The sequence below is a fragment of the Ursus americanus genome, chromosome 27 (genome assembly GCF_024610735.1).
Source record: "Ursus americanus isolate L20-20 chromosome 27, mUrsAme1.1.p, whole genome shotgun sequence".
NCBI lineage: Eukaryota > Metazoa > Chordata > Mammalia > Carnivora > Ursidae > Ursus > Ursus americanus.
In genome coordinates, this window is record NC_142153.1 from 40383803 (window position 1) to 40403953 (window position 20151).

Genomic DNA, 20151 nt, shown 5'->3' on the forward strand with positions numbered 1-20151 from the left:
TTAAACACTAAATTTAAGCCATCTTAATTTCTAAATAGCATTTTCCTATTTCGTACATTCACCATCTCAACAGTATTACCAAATTCTGAGTGATTTTATTATTTGTATGTCTTATGACAGAAACAGTTTCTAGAACCATTAATTATCATATTAATTATAATATTAATATTATATTAATTAATACAATAGACATTTTTATGAATAAAGTATTTTGTTATTATGTATGTTCAGTCTAAACAACACAGGGTATTTTAATGCCAATATCCAATGATTTCAATATCTTGAATTCTAATGGAGACCAACGTTTCTTAAATCAGGTCTATATACATGGGCCAAGACAGATCTGGAAGACTCCCTCCTATTTAAGCCTCTTTATGTGCTTAGTGCTAGCCTTTCTTAACCCCATGCCCATCTGATGAACAAGATCCTAAGGACAAAGGTAAAAAAAAAAAAAATACTGCAACATAAGAATATGAAAACATCAACATCAAAAAACTATAGGGGAGAATTTTGCTCACAACTCAAAGTTTGAGTGTTAAGACATGGAGATTTGGTTATGGGAATCTTTGTACAGAGTTCTACTGTTCTACCCCACAAACTATCCTGGATCTAGTTGGATAGATAAATGTTATCAAATTCTCTCAGTGTTAATTACTCCCCAACACTTTACTTTTATTTCATTCTTGACACGAAAATTCTAGAAACAAAGATTCTTAATATCACTTTGTTTTCTTACCCTTTTGAACTCATGGTGCCCTGACATGTTTAGTGTCATTTAAAACTCAATGTTTCTCAACTCAACTTCAAATGAAGATAAAATTAACCCTATCCCAGTTAATTGTGAAGAAAACACTAATTACAGCCAATTGCTGAATTGGGACTTTGACCTTATTTGTAATACATCTCATTGCAATATTTAGCTCTTAAATATTACTGAAGTATTTAAAGCCACCCTAAGTCATATAATGAACACTTATCTTACTTACTTAGATGTCTGAGCTTTAAAATCATACACAGCTTTTGCAGGCAGTTTCTGAAAGGGAAGGTAAACAATTAACACTAACAATTTGGATTTTTTTTCAAGAAAACAATCTCATGTGAATTAAAGGGAAATGAAAGCACAAGGAATGATGAAACATGTATAATGCAAATCCTCTATGCAATTTATAAATCAACCAATTAGTCCTTCATTTAGGTAGTTAAGCAATAACAGGAAGATAGTAGATGACTTTTTCATCATAACTACTGAATATCCTATTTCATCTTAGAAACTAAGGAAGATGAACGCTGGAATAGGGTCTGTCCCAGGTATAACTCTGGCTTTTCCTGGGATAACTGCAGAGGGTGAGTTGCTCTAGGTCCTGTATAATGACATAACTCCTTCGGAATCGTAATAAAAAGAATGGGAAAAGTCATGAAGGAAGCTGTCATCCCTTTTACTAAACAATTCTCAACATAGTAGCAGAGAAATACTAGCCCAGTTTTCACTGGGAGGCTAGTTAGTGGCCCAAAGCAGAGGCTTGGTCCTCTTGCATTCCCTGGAGGGCTCAGGGACTCTTCAGCACACAGTACGCCAGCCCTTTCGTCATGCTAAGATGAGACACATGCTCTCCTTCAATCACCCTGTACCCCACAGCTAGCCACTCCAGCTCTTCCTTCTCCACTTCCCAGTAATCCCCTCACCCCACTCTCTTTCCTCGTGATTCTGTGACCTTTAGGCAATCTGGAACATTCCTGACTTCTTTGCGGGTCCCACAGGTGCTAGACTATAGATGACACCCATAGTGATTCTCCTGAAATGGCTGCCAGTCCGAGACCAGCTTTCAGCTGCCATCAAACAGCTCCCAGATACCACGCACCAGAACTCCAGCCCTGAGCCAGGGCCGTGGACAGAGAGCTAGTTGGTAGGTGGTTCCTAGGAGCAGCGATTTTTCAGAGATGTTCTCCAATAAAAGCAGGCCAGCAAAAATCATTTATGTAGAATTTGTATGGATTTGCAACACAGATGACCTAGGGGTCAGCCCTGCATCAGTGGGGAAAATTTGTACAGGGAAATCTCCTTCCTCTGTGGGGCAGCCCAGCTCAAGACTCTAGCAAAGCACCATTGTTAATTCATGGGTGTCAGGTCAAGACTCACAGAGGCCTCGCTGCCGAAACCGGGCTGCCGTTGGGGGAGATGTGCAGCTAGGCTGGGAGGGCATCCTGCTTGGAGTCCTTTGCTCAGGCTCCAGGGAAACGATTTCTAGTTTCTCTCCTGTCATTTTTATGTTCTTAATCTGGGTTCTTTCCTGGTTTGGGACATCACTTTGGCTGACAAGAGCTTTACCAAATACGCTGCAGAAAAAAGACCCAAGCAGCACTAAACACACTACCTCTTTTTCCGGAGTTCCTCTTCTTTCCCGAGGTGCACTTCTCCCCAGGTCAGTCATGGTGGAAGAGTAACTTCGAGGGGACTCATGGTCTACGGGAAAGGACGGGGTCGGAGTGAGTATCCACTTAATTAAAAGCCGACCCTTTTAGCCATTTTCCCTGGTGGCAACTATTTTCTCCTTCAGATTTGGAGAGACACCAAAATGGAAGACATGGGTAAAAAACTCATAGGTCATTACAAAGTCGTGAGAGAAGACACAAAGCCAGAGCATTTCAAGAGAGAAAAATGTCCGAGGGGGCAGAAGGGTTCTAATCACAAATATAATTGTTCCATTGCTGAGTAGTTATGCTGCAGCACTCGGTGTAGACGATTCATAGTTGCAGGGATTTCTCATCTCAAAGATTTAATACTTTCTATTCCCTTTGCCTCTAATTTGTAATTAGTCTATAGGGCCTATATAAGATGGGCAATTTGAAAATAGCAACAGCTTACAGGAACTAAAACATTTTGTGGAACAATTTAAGAGTGCAGTAATGAAAAAGAAAAAAAAAAAGAAAGTATGGTGACGCAGAACAATGGATGTGTCCATCCCCACCTCTTCTTGCTGCCCCCCCCGCCCCGTCATTAAACATTTAGTGAATCTTAAGATGTCATCTGAAGGCTTAAAAGGCTTTTATCTTTCGCCTTCCCTTTTGCTCAACTATCTCATCAGAAAGTCTATATTTATTCCAAGAAACAAAGGGATATAAATTCTTTAAACAGATAGTACCATATTGGTTACCAAACTGCTTATGAAATACTGAATTGTTTCTGTTCACCTTAAAACAAAGTATAAATAATTACATTACAAAATTATGATTACAAGCATCTCTTAATGTTCTCACACTTTACACATTCATACGTGGAAATGTAACTAGAGGCTAAAAGTATCCCAGTAATCTTGTTAGAGAATTCTACCAGTATAACTGGGTCAAAATTAGTAAATTCTTTCTCTTAGCCTTTAATGAAGTTAGTTATATTGGTTAATGAGAAACATTAAAAATAAAATAAATACAGTTATGAAGGAATTTAAAATGCCAATTCATAAGAGGAAAACATTGTTTAAAGATTTTGACTGCTTTGACTATAAGGAAGAACTGTCTGCTCAACAGCAGGTGGGATATCAGTTATGCGACAACATATAAGGATAAATGTCTACTTCTCTCTCATTTGTGAATTCCAAAGTCTTTAGGTTTAGTAAGGTAGCATGGCCACAAATATTTCAGGTAAAACTTAATCAGTTATTTTCAAGAATGAGAGAGGATTATGTGCCATATATTTTCCATTTTAAATTCATATACTTTTATGATCCTAGGTCTTTCATACTGATCATTAAATTATAAATTACTTTTGCTAATCCTTGGAATATAAACTATTTTTTCTATTGGGCTAAACAAAGTGGGAAAGTAAATATTTTATTTTATTTAAATGCATTTTGAAGCCCTCTCAAATCATGTTTCAATAATGTACTCTGCATAAAATTTAGAGATGATTATTATTGATCTACTTAATTGAATAACTGGAATTGTCTAATACTGAAAAACTAGAAAAGGTAGCTAATTAATTAAAAACTTAAACTATAACATGTCTCAATCAGTGAAAATTTCAAATTGTAGGCATTGATTTAAAAAATTCTAATTTATTATTTTTGAAGCGTGTTGTGTAGTATAAATGAAAGCAAAGATAAATACTAATAAAATAAGCAAACGTGTGCTATGGCAGCTAACATTCGAGCCACATCTATTACATTAATGTGAAATTTGAATTGTCTTTTTTTTTTTTGCCTATAGAGATTATATCCTATACTACAAATTCTGAATTACTAGGAATTTGATCTGTTTTCTCCTACCTACTCCCTAAATGACTTTGGTCAAATCTCTTGTCTTCCCTGGGTCTCAACTGTGAAACAGTGCTTGTAATAACACGTATCACCTAGGTTCAGGCCAGTGTTAATTAGATAATGTGTGTAAAGCACTTTGCAGTGTCCCATGCATAGAAGACTGTTGATAATCCAAATTTCAGCATGGAATGTTCTTTACAGCTTCTTAAAATTTACATAGTAAACAGATGTACTTTCAGAATTAACAAAAAGAATTGTATAAAAATTGTCTGAAAATGTCAAAGCACCCCAAAAAATCTCAAAAAAGTCCTCTGCATTTGAACTGTTGTTTGTCCTTGTGTTGCCACTCCAAGGTAATAATCCGTCTATGGAAATGAACTTGGGAGTCACTTTTAACCTACATGGTCTAATTTAAATGTTGATATAGGATTCTTTCAGTGGAAATAGAAAACAAATAAAATAAGATATGGAAAGGCAGAGAAAATGAAATACACTGAGTGATGGAGATGAGACTTCTGTATATACATAGCTTAAAGATACATTCACAAAAATTTTATCCCATTGTGTCCTTTAAATAAAGAAAGTCGTTAAACAAATTCTAATCTTTTTTCATCGTCCATCAATTACTACATTACATACTTCAGTTTTGCTCCCTGAGTGTTTTGAAGTAGTGTCTTTATATTGCATGTAAGCAAACTATTAATTGAATGAATATAACTTCATAAAGTTACTATAAAAATTAAGGAAAAAGCTATTTGTTAAATTACTGGTTTTGATTCACTTTACAACAAAAAATGAGTTGTCAGTCTCTTAAGGATACTGATACTCAATCATGGTCTTTGTCTTGGAATCCTTTTAAATTGGTAAAATAAGTTTAATTTGTTGTTTTGATGTAAGTGGTTTCAGCCCTAACGTTAAGCTACAAGATGGTTTTCCTCTGATTTTGAATGAGTAAATTTTTGTGAATTGGTGGTCACTTTAAGCCACACATGGAGCCCGAATATCACATGGGCAAATGAGACTATTCAGTAGAACATGTTTGCACAACAAGCATTTGCTTCAAAACACATAATGATGCCAAGTGGTCTCACAGCTTAGGAATGATGAGAGGTAGGAATGGAAGGTGAAAGAGCTGGATGGTGGGTGTCTGCACCACAAGGAAAAGGAAAGAAAAGCTCATCCACCTTGGAGACTCCGTGCACTCTCAAGGTCTTGGTGGTGGTAGTTGTTGTTGGTGGTGTCCACATCTTGGAAAGAGGCACTGCGGGGCATTCTCCCACAATCGTTCTGGTACACTGGGCAATGAATAGCACCGTCTTGAGGCAGTGGGTGGAAAGGCTGGTGCATGGGGCTCCTCCTCAGAGCTCTAAGTGACGAGTTCCTCTCAGGAATATCTGGCAGCAGTTCACTGATAAGACGGTGCAGGATACTGTTGTCTGGCAAACTTCCCCTTCTCTTCTCAGCTTTAATTTGGTCACAAATGTCTTTAAGGGCAGAGTCCAGAGCCTCAAATACAGACGCTTTACATTTTGCCTTTTCAGTCTGCTTTTTGGGAGTCAAATTTTTTTTCCTCCGGAAAGGCACGGGGCTGACCAGAAATGCAAGTTTAGAAAGGCCAGGGTCCACGTCTTGTCTCCTGGGCTCTTCGGCGCTTTCATGCTTAGCTCTCTCGTGTTTCAGCATTGTGGTAAAGCGTGTGTAGGAGGCCGGGCATCTGCCTTTGCAGGAGCTGATGAGGTGCCGGTGATGGTGGTGGTGATGGTGGTGGTGATGGTGGCTGGATCCATAAAAACTTTCAGAGGATGTGAAAGAAAAGTGATCAAAGTCACTCTCACTGCAAAAGGACGATCCTTCTACGTGAATGTAATCGCTGTGGTCAGACACAACGCCGTCTTGGTCGCTGTCGGAAAACTCCACGTGAGCTCTCGGTTGCTCCTCGCTGGTGACTTCAATATGAATCGGCACCAGGGTTTTAGGCTTGTAGCTTCGTTGTACGTGAGAAGGGTGTCTACTCTGATTTTCTTCCTCCAACAAAGACTCAATGGAAAACCGCCTTTTGGGACATAAACCATTTTGTTGAGGTTCTAGGGTTATGGGAGATAACATTTCATCTCCTAAATTGGGCATGGATTTTGACTTTTGAATCAACTTTTCGAATTCGGAAATACGGGTGGGGACCATGTCCCTGGGCACCTCCTCAGTGGAGGACTGGCTCCATCCATGGAGCAGGCCCTTGTGTTGCTGCTCCTTCTCGTACTGCATTATTCTCGACTTTACGGAGCAAATCACCTCCGAATTCATCAAATCCTTGCGGTTAATGCGGTGCATTTTCTTGTACATTTTCAGGAACCCTGGAGCGTCATGGGCTGACCTGTGCCGGAGCCTTGACCTGCCATTACTGCGGCCCTCCTGGATGTAGGGGGAAGCCCACGTTATAGGGCAGCTCTCCTTGGAGTCCTCTTCACATAACAGAGAACCCATACTCTCTGACTTGGTTTTGGGGTCAGGGAAGCTATCGCAGTCGTCATTTAGCAGGTCGTCACAACTACGGGATTTGATTTTGGGGGAAACCGTTTCCTCAGTGCTGCTCCAGACCTCTGCATTTTGTCGGGCCATTTGCCAGCCATTCTTGAAAGTAATGGCCCTCTGTGAGTCACGAGGGACATCCAAATGCTGTCTGTAAGCGTTACAGTAATCTAACTCATTGGAGGGGTTGCCGTTGAGCCCTGAGTAACCATAAAGGGACGGACATATCTCATCCCCACCTTTTAATCCAGGGCAGCGTGGTGGAAGAGAGACATTGGAGAAGTTAAAAGGTTCACAAAGAGGAGAGCATGTCACTTAGCATCAGACAGCACAGCAAAGAGAAAGCAGTTAGCATGGTTGGGTCTAGACACGATTGTTATAAGTATAGCTTTAACTCTAGAGAGAAAAGCCTGATTCTAAAGCAAGGTAATACTTTTTCAATGAAGGTAGCTTTGCAGATATTAGAGTTAACAAAACCATGTATAAAAAGAAATTAATGTAGCTAATCTACCTATTTTTATCGTGTTCGCACATCTTTCGGCAAACATGGTGTGCCAAAAGCACAATAGGACTAAGGAATAGCATGGCCTGATAAGTCATTTAAGGGTTGAACAATTAAGGCCAAAAGTGATATAGATTTAATCAACTTAATAGGGTCAGGATTTGAGTCTCATTTGATTTATAATGACAGAGAGGTAAAGAGTAATTTATATTTGCATTTAAATACCACTCCCATAACTGTAGCAAATAATTTTTCATGGACATTAGATAGAAAAAGCAGTAAGACAAAGTACTTTCCAAAATTGCAAAACCTAGATGCCGTGCACTATTGCTGCTAATATTTTTTCAAGAAAAAAAACAAGTGGAGCCTCTTTAAATAAACAAATTTACCTCTTTACTTGCTCCACTTTCAACTTCTTAGGAGGCAGGTTCTCATAAGTGGATAGAATATAAAACTTCCATCAGAGGTAAATGCATCTTGCTTTTTTTTCCAGGGTTTTTTTTTTTTTTAAATAATTTGCAATTTGATAATAGCTAAAACTGACCTCAATTTAGAATATGTTTGGAAAGACACTTTTCTTTTGCTCTGCTGAGTTCACTAATAAATGCAAGGCCAAAATACATCTAATGGGAAAGTTCCTTCTTAGAAGGGAACCTCATGAAGGAAAATATCGTTATTGAGAGTTCCTGCCTTACAATCTTACCCACATTTTCCAAAAGTAGATAAGCACATTGAGTAGATGTGTAATATTTGGGAAAGGAAGTTGACTTAACACTCCCTGGGATAAAAGCAATTATCAAATTAATCAGAAACCTTTTAAATTTTGGTTGCTATCCAAGCGTAATGAATCAATGGTATTCCATGACTTATTTATTATCTTAAGGCATTCATTTGCATAAATGAGTAGAATCTGATCAAAGTATCTCTGTTAATTTGATGAAAGGTGTCATAAAAGGGGCTCACTCCTTCTGAATGTTCGGTAGTATGGATAGTGTGACTAGGCCACGGAAGACGGCTAGTGCCTCCCCCCATCCAGAGTCCAGTCATCCAAACTGCCTGTTTTCTGCACACAAACCAGCTACTGCTTAGCTTCAATTACCACAAGGCAACACATTCAGCACTTACGTCTGATGTGTGTAGCTGAATCTGTGCTATATTATGGAAACTTCTGTTAGAGCTTGGGTTCTTCACACACTTCAGATTCCTTCTGCGTTTTGTTTCAACCCCAGGAGACTGGGGGAGGTGGTGGGGCCCCGAATGTGCAATGGCCTCCGGCACTTGTAGATGCCGGTTCAAGCCTCAGTCTCCATCTTGGGAATGTTCTGGTTAGCACGGCAAGAATGCACTGAGCAGTCTTTCAGAGACCTAAAGGAAAGACTTGCCCTTTCTCAACACAGCTCATCGAATTTCCGGAGAGGAGACAGGCCATACAGAAAAATGGCTTGGTGATATCTAAATTTTCTAAGTATGGCTTGAAACCAGTTAGTTCTTACTAGTGGGATGTTCTGAATCAAACACCATAATATTCTACTGTCTGTATGAACGTTCACCGAAATACAGAACAGATGACTAAGGAAGTAACTTCTGTAGGTCAGACACATTTTTATCTAGAACTAAGTAATTAAAAAAAACAAACCAAAATCAAAGTGTTTTAGGCAATAATGTTCTCTGTTGCTACTTCTAATTCCTCTTCTATAAATGTGATTAACTTTGCTAGTTGTAGTAACATTAGAACATTTTTGACAATATGCAAATATTTATAAATGTAATCTTTTAATAGCCTGACAATAAGTTAGATACTTCGAATTTGTTCAAGAAAAACCCACAAATGATGTATTTGGAGGAAAAAGCATGAATATGCTAAAAGATAGAGTCCATCGAGCCACTCACATGGCTCGCCAACCCGATCTAGTCTGTGTAAAAAAGATAAATTATTGGTTTGAAGCTCTATTGTATTCAAGATACTGTATTTAAATGCCGGCTCTCTCTGCATGGTTATCCTGAACCAGCTCTTACACAGCACCCTAGTTTAAAATTAAGCTCATAAATTGCTTACATGTTAATCTACTATTGCTCACCTTTTGCTCTTGAGGGGGAAGAAGGAGAAGAACTGATGAAGGACTTTGTCAGGGTGCCGCTTGGTCCCGGGAGGTCCACTCGCCCTGGGCTAGTCCTGCTTGCACTCGGATCCAAGCCCCTGGGCTGCCCCACCGCAGGCTCGCTCTTCCTCCTTTTCCTAAAGTCACTGGCCATGCTCGCAGAACTAGAAGAAGGAATCGGCTTCCGTTAGGCTGGTGTTGGAGGAGGTGCACCTGTGACTCCGAAGGTACTGGTGACAGCACAATGACTCTTCCCCCACTGCCCCGAAACTGCAGTTCTAAGAATTCATTCCTTGCTATTAAACATTATTTCTTTATAATCATCTCTTTAAAAAAATTCGTAGACTGTATTTTTTTTTTTTAGAGAAGTTTTGGGTCTACAGAAAAATTAATTGGGAAGTACAGAGAGTTCTCACATGCTCCCTTTCCTGGTGCACACAGTTTCTCCTATTGTGACATCTTCTATTACTGTGATACCTTTGTGACGGCTGATGAAGCATCTTGATTCATTATTAATAAATGTAATTAAAGTCCGTAGTTGATATTAAGGCTGTTTTCCGCTGAATATCCTGATTTTAAGATTTCTCCGTGCCTTTTGGTGGCGCGATAGCTCATTTCTTTTTATTGCTGAATACTGTTCCATCACATGCATGCATCAGTGTGTTTCTCAGTTCAGTTATTGAAGGGTATCCTGGTCCCTTCAAGTTTTGGCAGTTATGAATAAAGCTGCTATAAACATCCATGTGCTGTTTTTTTTGTGTGTGTGGATATGTTTATAATCATGCTTTATTTTTATTTATTTATATATTTTTTGAAGGTGCTGACCTTAAGTATTTTTATTTATTTATTTTTGCATTTTTTATTAACATATAATATATTATTTGTTTCAGGAGTACAGGTCTGTGATTCATCAGTCTTACACAACACACAGTGCTCACCACAACACATACCCTCCCCAAAGTCCATCACCCAGTCACCCCCTCCCCCCACCCCCTTCCCCTCCAGCAACCCTCAGTTTGTTTCCTGAGATTAAGAGTCTCTTATGGTTTGTCTCCCTCTCTGGTTTCCTCTTGTTTCATTTTTTCCTCTCTTGCCCTGTGATCCTCTGCCTTGTTTCTTGGAAGATCATCATGTTTTAAAGTAAAAATTCTCCATTTAGTGTAATATGTTGTGACTGACAATTCAGCGTTGTGATTTGTGTCACATATCTTTTCTCTCCAAAGAAGAGTTCCAACGACATGACTATATCCAGAGACGGCATGCCGCAGTGGAGGAAAAGACTCCGAAAAGCAAGGCAGCTGGTGAGACAAATTTCTCTTACCTCAAGGTTTCCCTCTGGCTTTTCCTACAACTCGTAGCTTGAAAACCCTTAGACTCAAATTCTAACATTTTCCTATTTATTTTTTTTTTAAATATTTTATTTATTCGTTTGAGAGAGAAATCAGAGAAAGCGCGAATGGGGGTAGGGGAGGGAGAGGGAGAAGCAGACTCCCGGCTGAGCCTGACATGGGGCTTGATCTCAGGACCCTGGGATCATGACCTGAGCCAATGGCAGCCCCTTAACCAACTGAGCCACCCAGGCAGCCCTGGTGTTTTCCTATTTAAATAACAAATGACTGATACTCTGGCCAACAAGCAAACTATTAAAGGGGACTTTCACCCAGTTGTATGAAATGGTGTCAACAGTCTATAATGGCAGAAGTTTTTATCATGGTCTGGGTCTGAATACAGTATCATTTAAGCCAAACACCAGTGAACGGGAGATGCACACCACACCACCCAGCATGCCGCCTGTCAAATCATTACAGAAAATTACATCAACAACAGCAGTAAGAGCACCGCCAGCTCCCATGAGCCAGCGATATGCTTTTTTTGCTTCGCTGACATTATTGTCTGGTGTAGCCTGCACAGCAAACCTGTGAGGGACGCACAGTTATCCCCTTTCATAAATGAGTGAATGGAACGCACACTTTACAAGTATAGCGATGGGGCCAGACCTCAGAATTTGTCTGTGTTCTTCTAGAGAGGACGCCCATCTTCTCCTAGACCTGTTTCTGCTCCCTATCCTGTCATGTGAGGGTTTGTGTGTCTTTCCAGTGATATTCAGGTCAGATTAGAACTCTAAAATTCAAACATTTTAGGAGCACATATAGATGTAAAAGATATAAAAGGAGGACTTGGAGGAGCATTTTTCTTAGTGACACTGATGTCATTGGATGGCACTCATGAACTCAATTTACAAAGGATCCTATTTACAAAGTTTTTGACTTACACTGACAGAAATCTATGGAGGGGCAAGTTAATGTTATATCAATATTTGTTGTTGATGGTACAATGTGGCTGAGAATTTGTATTACTCACTATTGCTATTGGACTGTGTCTGAATTTCTGCCATGCTATAAAGTAAGTGTGATATTTAAAGCCCACCAACAGAACTTAACTTGGCAGACTCCTAGAGCAGTTAGAACTAGTGGTTCCAGGTTTTTCTGGTACAGTTCTAGTTTGTCTTTGCTCCTTGCCAACTGTGTGAACTTCCTAAGTTATGGGACCTAAGTTTAGTTTATTCAGAGATAAAGTGGGGAGGATAGTACTTAACTCATTGTGGTGTCTTAAGAATTGAATATGTTTATGTACTTAAAATGACTGGTATCTAGGAAGCCCCTATTTATTGGTAGTAACAATGTTTCTGATTTGTGTGGTGAGCATATAATGAAAAAATATGTATAGAACATAATTGAGAAATTTTCTAGTAATTTATACTTAAAAAATATACTATCATAAGTATTATCTAATAATATTGAAAATTAGATTTTATAATTGCCATTTAAAGAAAAGAAAACTGGGTTTAGAGGAGACAGGGAAGGGAAGAATTTCTTGGTAAAGGAATCCAGAATTATTTCACTTAATTTTTATAAATTTTTGAATATGATCATATGAAATGATACAAAAATAAAATAAAACAACTTCATAAAGTATGGTGCTCCAAATAATAATGAGGGATAACATAATCCTCATTATTATTTCACCGAGTAGTCCTATTGAAAAAGAAACCACTGGTATAGAATATTCTGATCGCATGATGTAATGATGTTCTTACCTAGTGGGTCTTTCCAGGCTTCTGTCTATAGAGGACTGATACAAGGAGGCCTGTTAAGATAGAAAAATAGTTCCATGAAAATTTTCACCAAGGCAAAATAAAAATTTAATATTATAAAATGTCTTTCAAAGAGGAAACATGTAACCTGATTTCTATTTTCTTCCTATCTACTTTCTCTTTTGCTATATTACACTGTATTTCTCTAACTCAAATTATCCACAGCCCAAACATTGCCTGGGGGAGAAAAGAAAAGTCATTAACCACTCATTCATGTAGGAAATAGACTGTAAATAGAAATTTTCTGCATAAAGGAATGGTTTGATATTTAAAAAAATATTTGTAATTATCATTCAGCCCTTATACAACATAAACCTTCTTTATAATTTTTTTATCACATTGCCAGGTGTTCTCTTTAAAACATAACATTTAAGCAGAACTTGAGACATCTTTCCTCTGTCAACAAAGACATGGCATTTTAATAATACCACAGAATTTGGTTTGAAATGAAACTAAACTGCCTGGTATTTAAATCAGGTGCAGACTGGCATTATTCAGTTAAGTTCAGGGTTGGTTTAAAATAAATGATTAATGAAGCAAAATATAACCTTTTTTTTTTAAGTGGATTTTTAACATTTTCATGAGAAAATCAACTCTTGGTTTTCCATGGTTGTAGGAATAAAGAAAAATAGAAAATACAAATTGATACATAATTACAAATGCCTGTAGTACACACTATTTTCAGACTCCTCCATTCTGAACAGTACAATGAAATAGATATTAGGCAAAAATATCAGACATGACGTTTTCACTCCCCACGACTATCGCCTGGAATAAATGCTGAAATATCTAAGGCAAGAGAGGATCTGTATTGAGCTCTTGAGTATATGAAATAACACTGGAAAATAAGTGAAAGTAGTTGTGGTGTGATGTCTAGCATGTACAGGGAAATGTATATACAAGTATATATGTGTAATACTACACACACACACACACACATATATATAACATTATATATATAGACTTGGTTTAGGCATATTTGATGATCAGTTATTTATTGCAAACTTTGGTCCAATGAAGAACTGAAATTCTAGTTTAAAAGTGTCCTTTCATATGAAAGTTTAAAAATGTCAGCCAAAAAAAAAAAAAAGCAGGATTTGACAGATTTTGTCTTAAGTTCCTAACATGTAGAAATATTTTACCAGAGTATTAAAAACTTACTTAGTGGAAATGAAACCACACTTTAAAAACTATTTCTATAACTTTATATTCTACTTATAAATTAGCACCAATTAACCAATTAAAATATTAGTATTCTTTATGTAGATTCTTTATGTAGATCAGTCTGACAAGTCCTCTTATGCATAACTCTAAAATTGGTTCTGTTAATTAATATTTTCATTTAATTCCATCTTACTGAGTGAGAATGGAATCTTGCCCAGAAGCAAACAAAAGCACCTTTCTGCTAGAGAATATCCTCCCTCCTTTTAGACAGAAAAAGCATATTCTAGTATTTGTAATTCCTAGAAAATATTTAGAGTCCTAGGTTCTCAACAGATATAAAATTAGAAGAAAAAGATTCAGTCCACTAATCTGATAAATTTACATACATGATCATTTAGCTTGCTGAACTCTGAATTGGACACTGGGAAGGTGAAAAAAAAGTACTAAATAAGAAGGAAAACAAACAAGTAAATAAAACCAGATAATTATATTCTGATGTAGAAATATTAATTCTATATGTTTGCTGAAGAGCAATATTAAACAGCCTCAGAGCGCTGCTGTTTGTGTGGTTCACAGCATTCGTGGGACACCCAATCACAAACCATTGCTGATATAAAAAATGTCAATTGCAGCACATCCTTAGAGTAATCTCCCTAGAGTGATCAGAAATTTTGAATTGCAAGCTTGGAATGAGCCTAAACAAAATTGTAATGTGGGATAAAACACAGCGTAAGAAGTGAAGGCTCTCCACTGATAAAGTAATTGTGTTTTAGATTTAGGCAAAGAAACTACAATGATTCCTCCTTGTGCTGGTTTCCACAATCCAAAATAAACTGAAACCAATTTTGTGATTTTATGTATAGTCAAAGGAAAAAGTTCAATATTAAATTATAAGGAAATAGTAAAAGATCCAGATAGATGACTAAGAGAAAAACTTTATGATAATTAAATGAATGATACTCATTCTGAAATGGAAATCGTCTCCAAAAAAGAGGTAACCTATTTTACCTATTATGATCTACTGAGTTTATATATTACCATTTTTTAACATACCTAAATGAAGTTCATTTAAAAAAAAGTATTGACACTGAATCACTCCTTCTGCTAAGTGATCATATGATTAAACTTTGCTTAAAAGTCCTTAATTGTTCTTCATTAATGCCAGTTTCTCAGTTTTATGGATTAGAAAGTATGTTGTTCGCGGCATATGCTTGCACTTGATAAAGGGTAGCTAAGGTAACGTGTAATCAATTACAGATTTTACCAGAAATCTTTTACATAAGGATATTGAAGGTAGAATCCAGTACCTCATCAGAATATTTTTTTACACTCTGAAACACCACGATGTGAAATTAATATGCTACAGAATCATACAATATTCCTTTTCAATTCCAAAGAGATAATGGCAAATTAGTTTTACCACCAGCAAAGTGCTATTCTATGTGACTTTTTTGCCAATACCAGCACATATGGAATGCAGAGAGTTAAGTTTCTATATCTTTAGCCCAAGAGTTATAGTGTAGTTTAGGAACTTATGTCACAAAAATAGTTAACAAGGAATAGTATTAAGTAAATAACTTGTTTCTAAAAGATTTGAATTCTAAATACATCTCTTGGACATGCTAAGAAGTGTGGTATAAAGGGAATGGCATGGAAGTGAAGGCTACGAGATCTATGTTTTATTTTTAACTTGCCACCATCTTACCTTGTGATTTTGGACACAGTTTTTAAAAATTGTAGGGCTCTACTTTTCTTGACATAAAAATGAGTGAGTTGGACATGGTGATCTCTAAATTTTCTGTCAGTTCTCAAAAAACCACCTTAAAAACATCCTAGAACTATCTGACCAAAATATCAGAAAAATTTCTGACCAAATTGAATTCCCAAGTAAATTCTTGGGCCCTTGGAATGTTGAAATGATACCTTTTCTTCAGATGTGAAGGTAACATAACATACAGAATAGAATTGCTTGTCGTATTTGATTGTCTTTATGTCATATGCCTGTCTACAATGCACAAGCCTTTAGAAAAGCATTCAATAACCTAGAATGTTCTTGATTACTCTATTTTGCTTTTTATTGAGTATATAAATATTTTGATTACTTCTCGGGGGTGAACATGCCCTCTGATGCATAATTCAGAATTGCAAAGTGAAGCTTCAGGAAGTTGGAGATTTCCTGCTGAGACTGTGCCCATAATTCTAGTTGTCACCACTGTATGTCAAGAGTACTTCCTGAGGCATCGGTGTCTTATTAGTTTTATTTTCTAGTTGTACATATTTAACCAGTTAAGACTTTTTGATGATGATAAGTTATTTATTGTTTTCGTATATATTTAGGACCACAGAGAAACTACTGTGTAAAACCAGTTTATGTACTCTGCTCCCATTCTAGCTGCTTTTAAGAATTACCACAGGGAGGCTGATGTTTAGCAAAACTGTCACTTTTGCTTATGTCAACTAGTAAGTCTTAAATCTGCTTTCCAAAATAATTTCATTTTTTCTTTGCAGAAATCAGGATAAAAAGCTTTGACTCTGGATTGTTTCTTCCTTTTTCATACTCTCTTTGACTAAATCAAATACAATTTGACATTGCCTGGCATAAATTTTTTACCTAGCAGATTGTTGTGAGCATTCTAAAATAGAGATACCAAATGCATTTCATCTCATATGCCAGTTATAATCTATTATAGTGGCTGCCTGGATTATAGCAATGAGAAGGATTAGTAATGTCTGTCAAGGGTGTGGAACTGGGAAATTGTGACATGTGTCCCAGTTGTTTGTCAGCCCTCATCTTGATTTTATCTGATGCTAAAATCCACAAATTGTATTTAGGAAAATGAAAGACTTGCATAAATTTTAAGAATATGTGGGCCATAAACATGTAATTAAGAACCTGTCATTCTGCACCTCCAAGCATGATGATAAAATGACTCTGCATAATATCTGACACAGTCTAATCAAAACAGATGGTTGATACGTGCACTAAGAGTGCTACTTTTGATTTTTTAATTGTCACACTCCTGGATACCAGGACTGTGTTGAATAGTTCAATGGAAAGTTATGGCTGGAATGATTCTTCACCTACATTTCAGAAAGAGCCAACAACAACTTTGGAATAATTAATGTCTAAGCAATGATATAACACAATGATTCAAAGATAGATTTTCCAAAATAGCTTAGACACTATGGTGAATTGTTAAAAACACGGATGGTTCAGAATCACAGTAACAGCTGCTAAGAGAGAAATCTGAAAAAGAGAATAATTTGTTTTTACCTCATTGGAAACACCAGAAGAATGATCTTGAACATAGTCCAGAGCCTTTTTAGGAGGCTGGGTGTAGATGGACCACATAAGCAGAAGTGTAGAGATGGAATGGAGGAGAGTCAATGGCAGCAAGGAATGGACATGTGGAAAAGGTGACAACAGTTAGAAATTGAGTGCTGATAGCATCAGACACACATAAAGAGTGCACGAATGGAGCCAAATGGGGGTGGCCTAGGAGGAAGAGTGCAATGTTCATAAATATTCTCAAGCACTGGGCAAAATTACTAGTGATGGGATTAGTATATTTATAAACTCATTGCATCAGATCAAAATGAGCACCCATCGTCTCTAGCCACAAAGGAATGCAAGGTATATTAAAGACACATTAAAGGAGCAGGTGGAGAGCATGCTGGTGAGTTTCCATGTGGGGCTGAAAATGATTATAGAAAAATGCTGATAATTTAGGCTCAAACAGAAATTGGTTTAGTCCCTACAAACCATGTAATTGATAATAACAATACATACAAAATAAAGCTAGAGGATTTTTTTCCCTCTAAAATAAATTGCATTTATGTAAATACTTGTATACAAATTAGGGGAAAAAATGAGAGAAAATGCTTTTCCTAGTAGTTATAGAAATTTGAGGAAAAATTCTTTGGTCTATATTCATTTACAGTCACTTTTGATCCAGTTCAATAAGATAAGGAATCTAACCAAGTGTCCTTTGCATTTTAATGGACGAGACGGACAGCTATAACCACCCAGTATCCAATATATGGTCAGTTTATATGAGTATATAAATCAGTGTCTGATATGGTAAAAGAAAGATTACACTCTTTGATCTTCAACAAAGTTCTGTGCAGTGGAATTGTTCTGTTCTTTAAGAATCTAAAATTCAGAAACATCAGTAAGAGTATAAAAAATATGTAACTGACGCGTATCAAATGTACAGCTATTGGTAGGTAGAGTTCCCAAATGAAACTTTTAATAAAGGAAATTGTTATTTAGGGCTTGAGTTGATTCTTTACCCCAAACAGACTAAGCAATTCTCGTAAGGAGACAAGATGTTTCACTAGCATAAAACTAGAAATCAAGGTCCATAGGATTTCTTTATTTTTCTCTTTCCTTATATCCTTAAGAGTAAATGAGGTATTTTATAGTGGAGTATACTGACATGTATTATTGTGGGAATTGCCCAGAGATTTTTGGTGTGTTCGATAGGCCTGGGTTTAACTTCTGACTCTACCACTTACTATCCTGTGCAAACTACTTAACCTCTCTGGTCTCTGGTTTCTTCTTATTGGAGGCATCTCCAGAGAACTCACTGAGATGATGAGTTCAGAACCCTGCGCTCGCCAGTGCTTGGTAGTTCTTCAGCAAATGGGAGCTATAATAATAGTAATTATTATTATAAATGTCACGTTACTTCTCCCGATTGAACTAGACCAAAATGGACTATAAACAACTATAAATCTTCTATAAACCTCTAACAATCATCTGAATATTCTAGGACAGAAACTATCTCAAGATCATTTTGAATTTGTTTAGATATCATCCTAATGCATGATGCGTGGTAAAGGAAAAGTACATAGGAAGTGTCTGAGCAGGTTTAACCATTTGGTACGGAAGTAGATGTGGGCTCAGCTGTACCCAGTTTGTCTATACAGTATACATTCAGCTTTTGTTCTGTAAAGGACACCTAGCTCTTCTGATAAAGGTATGTTTCATAAATCAAACAACATTCTCCTAATTTTCTTAAATTAATAGTCTAGCCTCACTTACCGGGCGTCCAAACTCCAGTTCTGAAAAGAATTTATACCAGGGCTCATTTTCTAACTCTATGTCATCTGGATTTATGCGATCAGTCTGGAGCAGATGTGAAGGAAAAGGGAAGGAAAAGGCACACTGAGCTGAGTGAGGGAAACGCCGTGTGGTATGAAAAACACGCACGCGCATTCGCACGCAAACATGCACCAACTCTCATCCAACAAATCTCAGCAGGAGAGAACAAAGGACGTAAAGTAAAACGAGTAAAATTAGGACATGAAGATGAGCTTCCATGGCATCACCTAGGCCCCTAGTCACTCTCTCTGCCTACCTCTGTCTTCTTTTTTGAGTTTGCCCCTTAGCTTTGATGCAGAAACTATGAAAAACTCTGCGAGAGCCAGAGCGAGCATGGATAGCACACCAGAAATAGGCTAAAGTTAGCCCATTAAAGTTAAAATAGACTCAACTTAGTCACTAAGTAGCTCATCTGGGTGAGTCACTCCACCGCCCCTGCCCTCATTGATCCCAGCATGTAAGGCTGCATTCTGCAGACAGTTGGCTTGGGTGCAGATATATGGAGAGCCTGGCGGAGAGGGGGAGGGAGAAGGTGGGAAGAGAGGTCGGGGGAGGAGTGAGAGGTGCTGGGAGGCTATTAGGGGTCGATTGGCATGAAGAACCTGGGGTCTAGTTGAGAAAGAAAGGGGCAGCAAGGGGCGGGGGTGAGTAGCTAGACTCTGATTTTCCCCTTAGCCTCTGGAGAGCAAGGGCTACCCCCAAGTTTCCCAAAGGGCATTAGAAAAGGTAATGAAGGAAGGAGCTCACCCAGGTGGGGGAAAGACCCGGGGTGCACGGGCTTGGTATGGGGAGGCCAGTCCTGGGCGGAGGGGAGGGGCTACCGGTTACTTCTCCATACGGTGAAACAGAAAGAGGCTTCCCGCCAGGTTCCCTTGGAGCAGGTGTCGGAGTTGTTGGGAGAGGGGGCTGTAAGAAAGAGGGGTGAAGGAAACACTGATTCATTAGATGGAAGTTCTCCATGGAACGAAGAGGACACCAGTTAGCAGGAGGAAATGTTTCAGAAAAGTAAGGTATCCCTGGGGAGACACAATAACTTAGGAATGGTCTGGACCCCTGAAAAGATGTGAAGACAAGGAGCCTCCCAGAAAGTGAGGAGTGATCACATTTTATGAGCTACCACCCCAAAAATCACCTTCTACCTGTCTACCTTCAGCTGGAGAAGGGGATTTGGAGGGGATTGGGGTCTCACACTACTGTAGCTGGCTTAGTGTGGGGAGAGGGTGAGCAAGAGAATCCCACTCTGGTTTTGTAGACACTGTAATTCAGAGAAAAAGCCAATTTTTGTAGTTGAGTTGCTCCCCCCCGGTGGTTTCTGAATATTGTATTTAAGATAGAAAAATGAGGAGTGT

The 20151-nt window shown here is 37.9% G+C and overlaps 1 protein-coding gene and 1 long non-coding RNA gene across 19 annotated transcripts in view; one reads left to right on the plus strand and one right to left on the minus strand.

Annotated features, from left to right (window-relative positions):
* LOC148107659 (uncharacterized) overlaps nt 1–9509 on the plus strand; it is a 43835-nt gene extending 34326 nt beyond the window's left edge. The window contains exons 3-4 of the long non-coding RNA XR_015722033.1: nt 6597–6929; nt 9371–9509. This is a non-coding gene — a long non-coding RNA (uncharacterized LOC148107659). The remainder of the gene's footprint in view (nt 1–6596; nt 6930–9370) is intronic.
* The window catches only part of SORBS2 (sorbin and SH3 domain containing 2), a 173416-nt gene that overhangs the window by 27870 nt on the left and 125395 nt on the right, over nt 1–20151 (minus strand). For 5 of the 18 annotated variants that reach the window (XM_087856543.1, XM_045785768.2, XM_087856538.1 and 2 more), the window contains 4 exons: nt 12475–12524; nt 9357–9541; nt 2373–2461; nt 987–1033 (listed from right to left, as the gene is read on the minus strand). In XM_087856543.1, coding sequence (XP_087712669.1) covers nt 987–1033; nt 2373–2461; nt 9357–9541; nt 12475–12524 — 371 coding nt within the window. Of the gene's footprint in view, nt 1–986; nt 1034–2372; nt 2462–5434; nt 7016–9356; nt 9542–12474; nt 12525–16969; nt 17027–18742; nt 18827–19549; nt 19709–20151 lie in introns of all 18 variants that reach the window. The other 13 variants (XM_087856540.1, XM_087856539.1, XM_045785765.2 and 10 more) reach the window with 6 other exon arrangements.